This window comes from Aptenodytes forsteri, unplaced genomic scaffold (assembly GCF_000699145.1).
Source record: "Aptenodytes forsteri isolate BGI_AS27 unplaced genomic scaffold, ASM69914v1 Scaffold66, whole genome shotgun sequence".
In the NCBI taxonomy this organism is placed as follows: Eukaryota; Metazoa; Chordata; class Aves; order Sphenisciformes; family Spheniscidae; genus Aptenodytes; species Aptenodytes forsteri.
In genome coordinates, this window is record NW_008795131.1 from 194230 (window position 1) to 203818 (window position 9589).

A 9589-nucleotide genomic window follows, 5' to 3' on the forward strand; every position below is an offset into this window, starting at 1 on the left:
AGGGGGCAAGTGAGAGCCAGGAGCGACAGCAGTGCCTTCAGCGCTTTATTGATTAGTTCTTTCTACAGGTATTTACAACACGAGAGAAAAGCAGCCGCCCGCGGGGAGAGGGCTCGCCCACGCTCTGGCAACGCTCCTGTGGGAAGAAGCAGCTGAGGAAGCGCCCACCCCAAGACCCCCGGCCCCGTGCCCAGGCCCCGGGGCAGGCACGGCTCTGCCCCCCTCCGCAAAGACTGATCGAGCGGAAACATTCCTGCGCTCCCCCTGTGCCGCTTCGTCCCAGCCCCGCTTGTTACCAGCGGCGCGGGTCACCTCGGTTCTTGCCAATCATTACCCAGCCAAGAACGTCTGTTCCTGGGCCCAGCCGCACCCTGCCGCGCTGGCACGTCGCACCGAACACACCACGGGCGCCTCGCAGCTGCAAAAGCTGCTCTGCCCGGCGCTGGCAGCGCCCCTGCCCCCAGGATCACGCCGCCACTTAGGCATGTAACCCTCTCCGCTTGTTATTGGAAGCATTAGGTCCACAGCACCCCAGAAACACGGGCAGGTGAGCAACAGGGTTAGACATTTACAATTGGTGTTGCAACTGCCAGTAAAGCTGAAAGTGGGTAAACCCAAGGGAGAGAGGCAGGGCAGCTGCTACCCCGATCCGACTGGGCAATTGCATGGGAGGGAAAAAGCAGGTTCCTACAGGTCCGTGCTTCCTCTGAACGCGAGGTGTCATTCCCCCCCTTTTCCTCCTGCGAATAAATCAGCGTGACAGTGGCAACATGGGCTTGTCAGCTGTGGGCTGTTCTTTACAGCTCCTTTTCTACCCCTGAAGGCAGGCTGGCTGCCTAAACCTTTCAACTCTAAAAGCAATGTAGATAGCATGTCCTACCTGACAGGAAGGAAGACGTAAGAGACTGGTGACAGATAAACACTGTTTAAGAAGCAGTAGTAATTAAGTCTCTCTATACTACCTATAAGCTATCCACTGGCTGCAGGAGAGCGTGCGAGTCTCTCCCGCTGTCATTTCCGAAGGCTGTTTGTCCATCAGCCGAGATGGCCCATAGCGCTGCCACAGCACTGCCTTGCGGAGCCAAACGCGAAGAGGCTGCTTGGAGAGGAGTCGGGGGAAGAGGGGATAGCTAGGATACTTCCGAATCAAGAAAAACAGTCCTGCGAGTTAGTTATACCTTGTCATTTAAGCGAGACCAGGGAAAGGAGAAAGGTTTGAAACTTTCTGCCTAGGGTTCCCATCACAAAGCCAGCTACCTCTGCCCCTGCGAGTCACCCGTAAGTCTGGCCTCGGCAACCCAGAGACAGCCAGAAAGGGACCCACCGCGGAGGCTGATGTCTCTCTGGATCTCCGCAATCCTCAGAGCTGCGGAGAGCCGCTCTGGCTTGTAAAAGAGCCAACGCCTGATTTGCACTGTGGACTGGGCCCTTCACATGTAAAAGCAAAATTGCCACAAATCCACACGTCGTAAGCTTACAGGCATTTCACTGACCTGCGCAGTTCTGCGGGGCCCTCCGCACAGACTACCAAAAAATCACAACCCGCCGAGCCGAGCAAGCAGGAGCAGAAAACCGAGCACCACCTCGCTGTGGCTGACAGCACGGCAGGTTAAAACAAGCTCTTCCTGCCAAAGCAGAAGCTACCAAGGAAATACGGTTACAGCCGCAGCGTGAGCAGGGAAGTATCCTCCGGCAGTTGGGACGCTCATCCCTGCAGCGAGGCAAGCCCCGAGGGCCCCCTTCAAGCTCTCCTGTACGATCACAACACGCAGCTCGGTGCTCTACGCGCACAAGACACCGTGGCAGCCTGCTCAGCACCACCGGCCAACCCGCCTTCCCCGCCCTGCGCTCTCTCCTCCAACAAAACAGGCTTCGCATCGCTCCAGCGCACGGCCCAGACAAGCTGTGCAACGAGGAGCGGAGCTCACAGGCTGCTCCGCCACGTGCTGGCTAAACCCCAGAAACCAGCTGCATTGCAGGAAGGCTGAGCTCACATTCCTGCTCCCTAAAACATCCTCACTGCTGCCTCCTGAAGCAGGAAGAAGTCTGGGCTGACACCGCTTTGCACATGGGCGAGGGGGGAGCAACAAGCCAGGGCAGGCTGGATGCAAAGCCTAGGCCTTGGTTTATAAAGGAAGACTGGTTGCAACTGGAAGGGCCAGTTTATTAGAGAAACCTCACATCGCAGAGAATTCACAACACTTTGGAAAGGGTCCAGGCCTGCTGAGGGGCCCAGTCTTCTGACGCAGCACAGATCTACGTCCCCCAGCTCCAACCCCAGCAGGTGCCACAAAGGGAAGGGTTAACTGTAACACAGCTTATGTTTACAAGCAGCCCGAGAGAGCCAGTATTAAAGTTCAAAAAAACCTCCCCGTTAGACAACGGTTAAAACAAAAATGGTTTAAAAAGTTTAAAAGCTCCGTGTTCTTGGCTGCAGCATAATGGGGAGGCAGAGGTCTACAACACACACAGGTCTCTGTGGGTCTCGGCACTCGGATCTGCTCTACCAGTGAAGGCCGGAGGGTGGGGTCTTCTCGTCTTTGTTGCTTTCCAGAGAAAAGGGTGGGATTCGGACATCAAAGTGGGAGCCATCAGGCCTCTCAAATCGAAAAGTACCCCTGCAAAATAATGGCAGAGATCACGCTGAGGCCAGGGACAAACACAGCTAGGAATCGCCAGCAAGAAGGTAAGACATGAGCTCTTCCATATCCTGCGCCGGGACTCTGGGGCTGCATTTGCAAGGCCAGTCCAGCAGCAAGGACATGTGCCTGCCAAGATGACTCATTTATTGGAAGACTCCTGGGCGGTTTACATCACATCTCTCATATACATTTCCAGAATAAAGATGTCATGATCAGAGCCTCCAGAAGGTAAGCACACTCCACGCATCTGCGGCAGCGTTTACCTAACTCCCACCCCACAGGAGACAGAACCATCTCAGCTATTTTTTACAAACTGTTTACACGGAAATTCAGATTCGTGTTTCTTGGCAGAAGCTCCGCTGGGTAAGAAGTCTGCAACAATATGAAATCCCATCACAGGTGTAATTTGGAATAGCTTCTGCTTTGCATTTCAGAAAGGGCATTTCAGAACTGAATCTGCCTGTCCTTGTACAAACAATTTGTTTACTGCCCTGAACTACAGACGACTGTACTGCAGAACATGACATGGACAAGAGGATCGTGGAGATAAACTAACAGCTTCTCATGACAGAGAGGACACAATCGAACACCAGAAGTCAAGCTGAGCAGCTTCTGAGCTGCAGAACCTTTGTCTCTGTCTCTTCAGCATGCTTGCAGAGAGGGAAAAACTACTAAACAAGCTGGTTTTACTCCCCCGGGCATGCATTCAGGCAATTCAAAATGCATTAAGATGGAAAACAAGGGTATATCCTACAGGCAAAGAGCTGCTCTCTTGCTTTTCCCAGCTCAAAGGCAGTTCCAAGGCAGCTTAATTCAAACAGATTTACTCAAAAAATGCAAGCCAGAAAGACCTGTCATACAGAAGGCAAGAGGTGGCCGCGCATTTCTTGCCCACGCAGAGATGACACTAAATGTGCTAACCCAGCTGAAATGCAAATCAGAGGGGAAACTGCTTTAACCCTGCGGCACAGGAACAGAACAACTCAGCTGAGCGCTTTCCTACCTGCACCTACAGAAGAGGAGACTTGAACACCAGTTAGACTGAAGGCCTTATCTGGCCTAAATGGGGAATAACCCCACGTGCCAATTCCTTGCGGACACAGAACTGCACAGCTTCACTCCGGGACGGAATCGAAGCCCGGTCCTCTCCAAAGACACTGGTATCCCAGTGCACACATCCCTGCTGCCTAGGGAAACACCAGCATGAAGCCTTGCCTCTTGCATCAGGACTGAAAGGGACAGAATCCGAGTATAGCAGAAGATGACAGAGAACTGCTTTGTGTCTTTTCAAATCCAGTCTAGCACAGACCAGAGGAGGAGGGTAAGTTAGCCTGGAACCTCTCTTGGTGCAGAGAATCAAGAGATCTTCTTATCACTAACTGCAACACTGCTATAGAGAAGCTCATAAAAATTTAAACTATCAAATATGTCCAGCCCAGTCCACTTCCACCCACCTTTCAGCCACAACTCCAGACTGCAAACCGCGTCCCAGCTCAGCGCTGTGGGGTCCTATATCTAAACCACTACTGCGGTAATAAGTGCTTCTTACCACATGTGACCACTGGATGCCTGCAGGGAGACGTGACTGCTGTACTGAAATGCCGGCTGCTCTTTGGATAAAACTGGCTCCTGAGAAGACAAGAAGAGACCACTCTGCATCAGCAACGGATCTTAACATTTCTCCACCGACAGGCATCAGCCGGAAATTTATATAGCGAGAAGAAATACTGAGCGATCCACACCCGAGCATCGCTGCCAATTACACAGCAAACGACTCGCCCAGTGAGTAGTGCCAGAATCACGTATTATTCCCATTTTCCCATTACCAGTCATTTAGGATCATTCTCTAATACTCAGCGTGAAGTTTCGGTTCATGCATACTAACAACAGATGAAAAGCTCATGTGATTTTTTTTTTTTTCCACTGCCAGTTTCCTATTCCATCTATTTCTACTGCCCATGAAGCAATTTACTGGCAAATCAATCCAACCAAGAAGGCTCCAGCAAAGGGCTGCGCTTCCCAAAAGAAGCTACACGATACCTACCCTTCCTACAACGCCACGGCCCCTGACCGTTTCCAAGGTGCCAGACAAGCTAAATATCCTCCAGTGCCGTTCTCGGAGTTGTACCACTTCGCTGTCAAGGTTCTCCAAGCGAATACAGTAGCGCCACTGGACAGAAGAAAGACTGTTATCAAGAACTGGAATCAGCTGCAAACAGTTGATAATCCATAGCCGATACTGGGAAACAATTGCCAGGCAAGGGCTTACTCTCCCTCAGAGCTTATCACACAGCAATGATGCCACAGCAAACAAACTCCTTCCCTTAAGCTGCTTCGTGAAACAAAAGGCACTTACCCAGTAGACATGGGAATTCTGGGCTTCCTGGAAGAGAAATGAAAGATTTTAGCAGCTGCCCTTCAACGCTCAGTGCCAAAACCTCTTCAGCTGACAGCACAGCACAAGCACAGGGGCTCTCGCTCCGTGCCAGACACAGACAACTCACATGAGCACAAAGACAGCTGCTTTCCGAAGCAGTCCATCAGTTACCGCCTGGCGCTGGCTCTGCTCTAGACATGTAATCATGAGGTGGGAGATTTGCAAGGATCTCGTGACTACGGAGGGTTGATCTCCATGTTAATTACACACTTTCTACAGATCTAGAAACACCCGTTTCCTTGCCTTTGGTCACCTGTTTTTCTGACAAGGTTAGGACAAACATCAGTTGGGCTCCACAGAAGCTGCAATTGCACACCAAAACGTCCATCTGCCACGGGCGCAGGCTCCCCGGCAGCTGTGCTCGTCTGGACTTGGAAATCAAACTGCTGCAGTAATTCCCAGCCCTCCCACTCAGAAGTCTACTGGAGCCTCATTATTTTGGATGGTCCACATGAAGTTCTTACGCTACAAAGAGCACATGGTTATCAGCTAAATCCAGAAGGCGTTAGCCAAACCCTCTAACCCGCATTAGAGCAAGGAAACGGGGGTAGACACCCACAGCACCTCACCACTGGGCAGGATAACAGACATGTCTGTCATCACAGGGCAGATGGCCTTGGTGCCACCCATTACACACACGCCCATCTGGGACTGAGGCAATAAGCATTGCACAAGCCTTCCTAAAAATCTTCCTCAATATCTTGCTAACACTGTTCTGCAGAACAGTACAGTGTATTTCCTATCCTACAAATAACAAGCAAAAGATAAGTTGCAGGAGCTGTTCTCCAAAAATGTATGACAAAACAGTTTCATGTTCATACCTCTGCTGAATGTGATGACAATGAAATCGCAACTGTGATTAAAAAGTCATTTCTCCAGTAAGCAGAAAAGTACTTTCAGTCAGTAAACTGGCCTTAGAAAAACATGCAAGTTAAACAGATCACAGAGCTAACACAGCAACGTGCAACACAGACCTACCCTCATGCCCATATAGAAAGGGATGACTGTGACGCGGATGTTCTCTGTGGTTTCTCGGTGCACATCAGAGAGCTCTAGCCAGGGATGGTTCTTCTCCTGCCATGCACACAGTGTATCCCTTGCTACAAAAGGTGGAACTGTGGGGAGGGAAAGATGAGAGTTTATGAGGACAGGCATACCGTAACCAGAGTGCTTTCCCCTCAAAGCAACTCCTTTCACATAGTTACAAAAATTATTTAAAGGAGGCTTTACTGTAACAAACCCCAAACCAGGCCAAGATTTTTACACTGTATGCGCAATGGTGGGTTCTGGATACTTGTCACAGAATACCTCGAGTATCTGGCTTTGAAGATTTCCCTCCGAAGCCAAGTATTACCTTTTGTTTGGTCGTACATGAGAAACCTCTCAAAGAGCTCATGCTGGATGGGCACTTGATCAGTGGAGCTGTAGGGAAGGATATCTTCATGGCTTACATAGTCTAAACCTGAAAAAGAAACCCCAAAAGCCATTGAACTTCCCTAGCAAAGAGCAGCTCAGAAATCTCCTGACAGAAAGATGGATCGCACTACTGAGATGTTATGAAAAGGATTTCAGCAGCAGCAGCCAAAATTGCACGCAAGAATGGAGGAAACAGGCCAGTAATAACCCTTGGCAGCATTCTCCTGCGAGATTCTCCATAGCATGGTTTCTCTGATAAAGACACGCTGCTTGGGAAGCGACTGCACTGTCACAAAAGGACTTTGGGCAGGAAATGCACAGGACAAGAGGAGATCTAGCTGTCCTGGTAATAAAGTAGAATAGCCCATGTGCAACAGGGTATGCGTATGGGATCCATGTCTCAAGAGCACAAGGTAGGTATGATTGTGTCTGGATCAGAGTCTGCCCAAATTCCATCTACCCAAAAGGGCTTCATGTACTTCAGTCATTCTGTTGTTTCTAGCACGGCCCTAAACGACAGACAGATCCATTACAGGAACATCCTGCAGGAACTGCTGCTTCGCTGGCAGAAGCTGACTGTGGGTGACTCTTCTGACCTCACCTCATGACAATCCACATCTCCACAGAGGTTACAGGGGCATTTTACTCACCTGGTATGGCATAGAGGGCTCTGCTGTCATCGTGGTTTGCCAGGAACGTCACTGCTTCTGTCTGTGATCTCTGGGACTGAGAAAAAGGGAGGTTTATGTCTTTCTGTGTGGATTGTTGCGGGCCAGTTTCCAGCCACATTTCAGTTTACTATTGTGATTTCTAAAGTGTGTAACGTTTATTTTATTTAACCAATTCACCTCAGAACATCTCTCCTTTTAATTCCTCTAGATTAATTCTCCACTCAAACAAGTGAAGAGCATTTTCAGTGCTGCAACCCACATTCATAATGACCTGTATGCAACAGAGTAGGAATGCCAACAGGATGAGGAAGTGAGGTTGGAACGGGGAAACACAATCCAGAAAACAGTCGTATGATGTTCCAGATTATCTTTCTCAGGGAAAATATGACTTGAGGAACAAATTTGTCCTAAAATTCTAAACAATTGAGTTAGCCATAATAGCCGTTTTCTTTCAGTGCCTGTCCATCTAAAGCATTCATATAAGAGAAGATATTTGAGTTTCAGTACCAAGATTATTGGTTACTTACTATATGTGGACAATCCCGGGCATCTATTAGCACCTGATAGTAAGTATGCGTTTTGCCCTTGACCTCTTTGGAACCATGGCCTGCCGCGTTCTCACTTCTAAAAAGAAAAGCAGAGCACTGAGCTCAAGCGCAGGATGGCAGCAAACTGTTGTTACCAGGACCAAGCACATTCATAAACAATGATTTTTTTTTAAAAATATGTTTCACAGTCTGTAATCATTCGATTCCATCCAAATTAAACTCATGTCAGCCACCCACACGACGATAGACGAGCCGAGACGGCAATCAACGGTGTTTATCATGGGCGCAACAGCTCTGTTTTCAGATGACTCAGAAGTTCTTCCTGCTCAGTCCAGTCTCCTGTTTGGGATGGGTATTTCTACTGCCCTCTGATTCTCTCTCTGCTTACTCCTCATTCCTTCCCGACTCCGAACGCACACTCGCCCGGCACACCTCCAACACAGGCCGGGGGGAAACGGATGGAAGAGGGGAGAGAAGTGAACAGCGACTCAGTCCACAAGAAGGATGAACTTGGCCTCGTGGGTTGAAACTGGGGAGGCAGCTGACAAATCCAGCTCACTGGCAATCTACAGAAGTAGCCTGCAATTTTAACACAGGAGCCTAGACCTAACTCAAAAAGCAACACAAAGGGGGTTTTTTGTAACAAAGAATGCCAGGAGCATGGTTTGTTTGGGTTTTTTTTAATTTCCTTCACACACACACACACTCTCATCCTTCATACTGCCATCCTGTCTCTGATTAACACAAAATTAATACTCGTGCAATGTGTGTGTGTATGTGTCTCTCTTCTTTAAGCACCTCTCTTCTAGTTTACATTCATGCAAAACAGACCCATACCATTGTCCTCCTTAAAAAGACTTGTTTACCCCAACCAGGAAACTCGCTACAAAATGTAACTGTAACAGTACAACAACATATAAACCAGAACAAATCCTTACTTTTCTGTGACAGGAGAAGCCACATCTCGATCATAAAGCCTGGCTTGCCAGGGAAACAGGACTATTCCTCGATAGCCAAACACGCTGTGAAGAAATAGCTGAAAGGGACAAATAATTGCATTGGAATACACAGCAAGCTTTAGTCAACTTAGATACAACAGAAAACACGAAGCCAAAAGCCCTTTTCTGACAGTATTTTAAAAAAATCTGTTAACTGAGGTAAAACTAGAAACGTTTACAAAGAGTATGAATGCTTGGGACGGGAATACAGGGAGAATCACCACTCTGCGAACCCAGAGCAAAAACAAAGAGGGAACATAAACAGTCTGGGATGAGAGAAGAAATTCATGTCATCTCTACCCCATACAAGTGAATGACTAAACCAGTAATAAAGTAACAGAATGGCAGAAGTGCAGAAAGGAGACCAGCATGGGAGAGACTGCTCAGGAACACAGACACAGATCTGTGAGTCACAAGCACAGAAAGGACAAGTTTAGTTGTTATGTCTCAAATTCAGTGATTGTCTCTTTTGCTCCTAGAGGGAGAAAACCCTTAAATAAGACCAGTGGAGCAAATGCCATTGTAGGAACAGTTGTGTCATGCTGCAGATTCTTATCAACTTGCTACTGTCAGATGACTGACAAACTGCAGACACAGCAGGGACAAGGAGCACTGAACTGTGAAACTCCTGGCCTTCTGCTACAATGCAGCAGCCTCCTTGCGAGTAAATCACTCAGCTACCTGATCTCTGTGGAACAAACCTGCAGGGTCAGCTCCGCTCCCCAGAACCGCTTACCTGACCCGTCTCGTATTTGCCGTGCTGCTTTGGTGCCTCAAACACCCCCACGGTCTCCAGCACTTTGCCTTCCGGACGGTTTCTAGGAGCAGAGAGGGAGTTTGGTGGACGCGCAGGGGCCGAACCAGCTCCTGGGCCGGG

General features: G+C 49.0%; 1 protein-coding gene across 1 annotated transcript; it reads right to left on the bottom strand.

Moving 5' to 3' along the window:
• Nucleotides 1–2143: 2143 nt before the first annotated feature.
• On the bottom strand, nt 2144–9539 carry POLDIP2 (DNA polymerase delta interacting protein 2). The gene is made up of 10 exons (XM_009278293.2): nt 9449–9539; nt 8653–8750; nt 7694–7790; nt 7146–7221; nt 6434–6541; nt 6058–6194; nt 4999–5025; nt 4687–4812; nt 4192–4271; nt 2144–2618 (listed from the first exon to the last, which is right to left on the bottom strand). Exons 5-10 carry the CDS (start codon nt 6450–6452, stop codon nt 2504–2506), a joined length of 504 nt encoding a protein of 167 aa, XP_009276568.2. The 5' UTR covers nt 6453–6541; nt 7146–7221; nt 7694–7790; nt 8653–8750; nt 9449–9539; the 3' UTR covers nt 2144–2503.
• Between the last annotated feature and the right edge of the window lie 50 nt (nt 9540–9589).

Bases quoted from the DNA above. Each gene is read 5' to 3' on its own strand.
- POLDIP2 (XM_009278293.2), bottom strand. The intron at 5,026-6,057 runs GTAGGTCTGTGT...TTTCTCTTCCAG, and splicing joins CTTTCTATATGGGCATGAGG to GAAGCCCAGAATTCCCATGT. The intron at 4,813-4,998 runs GTAAGTGCCTTT...TCTTCTGTCCAG, and splicing joins AGAATTCCCATGTCTACTGG to TGGCGCTACTGTATTCGCTT.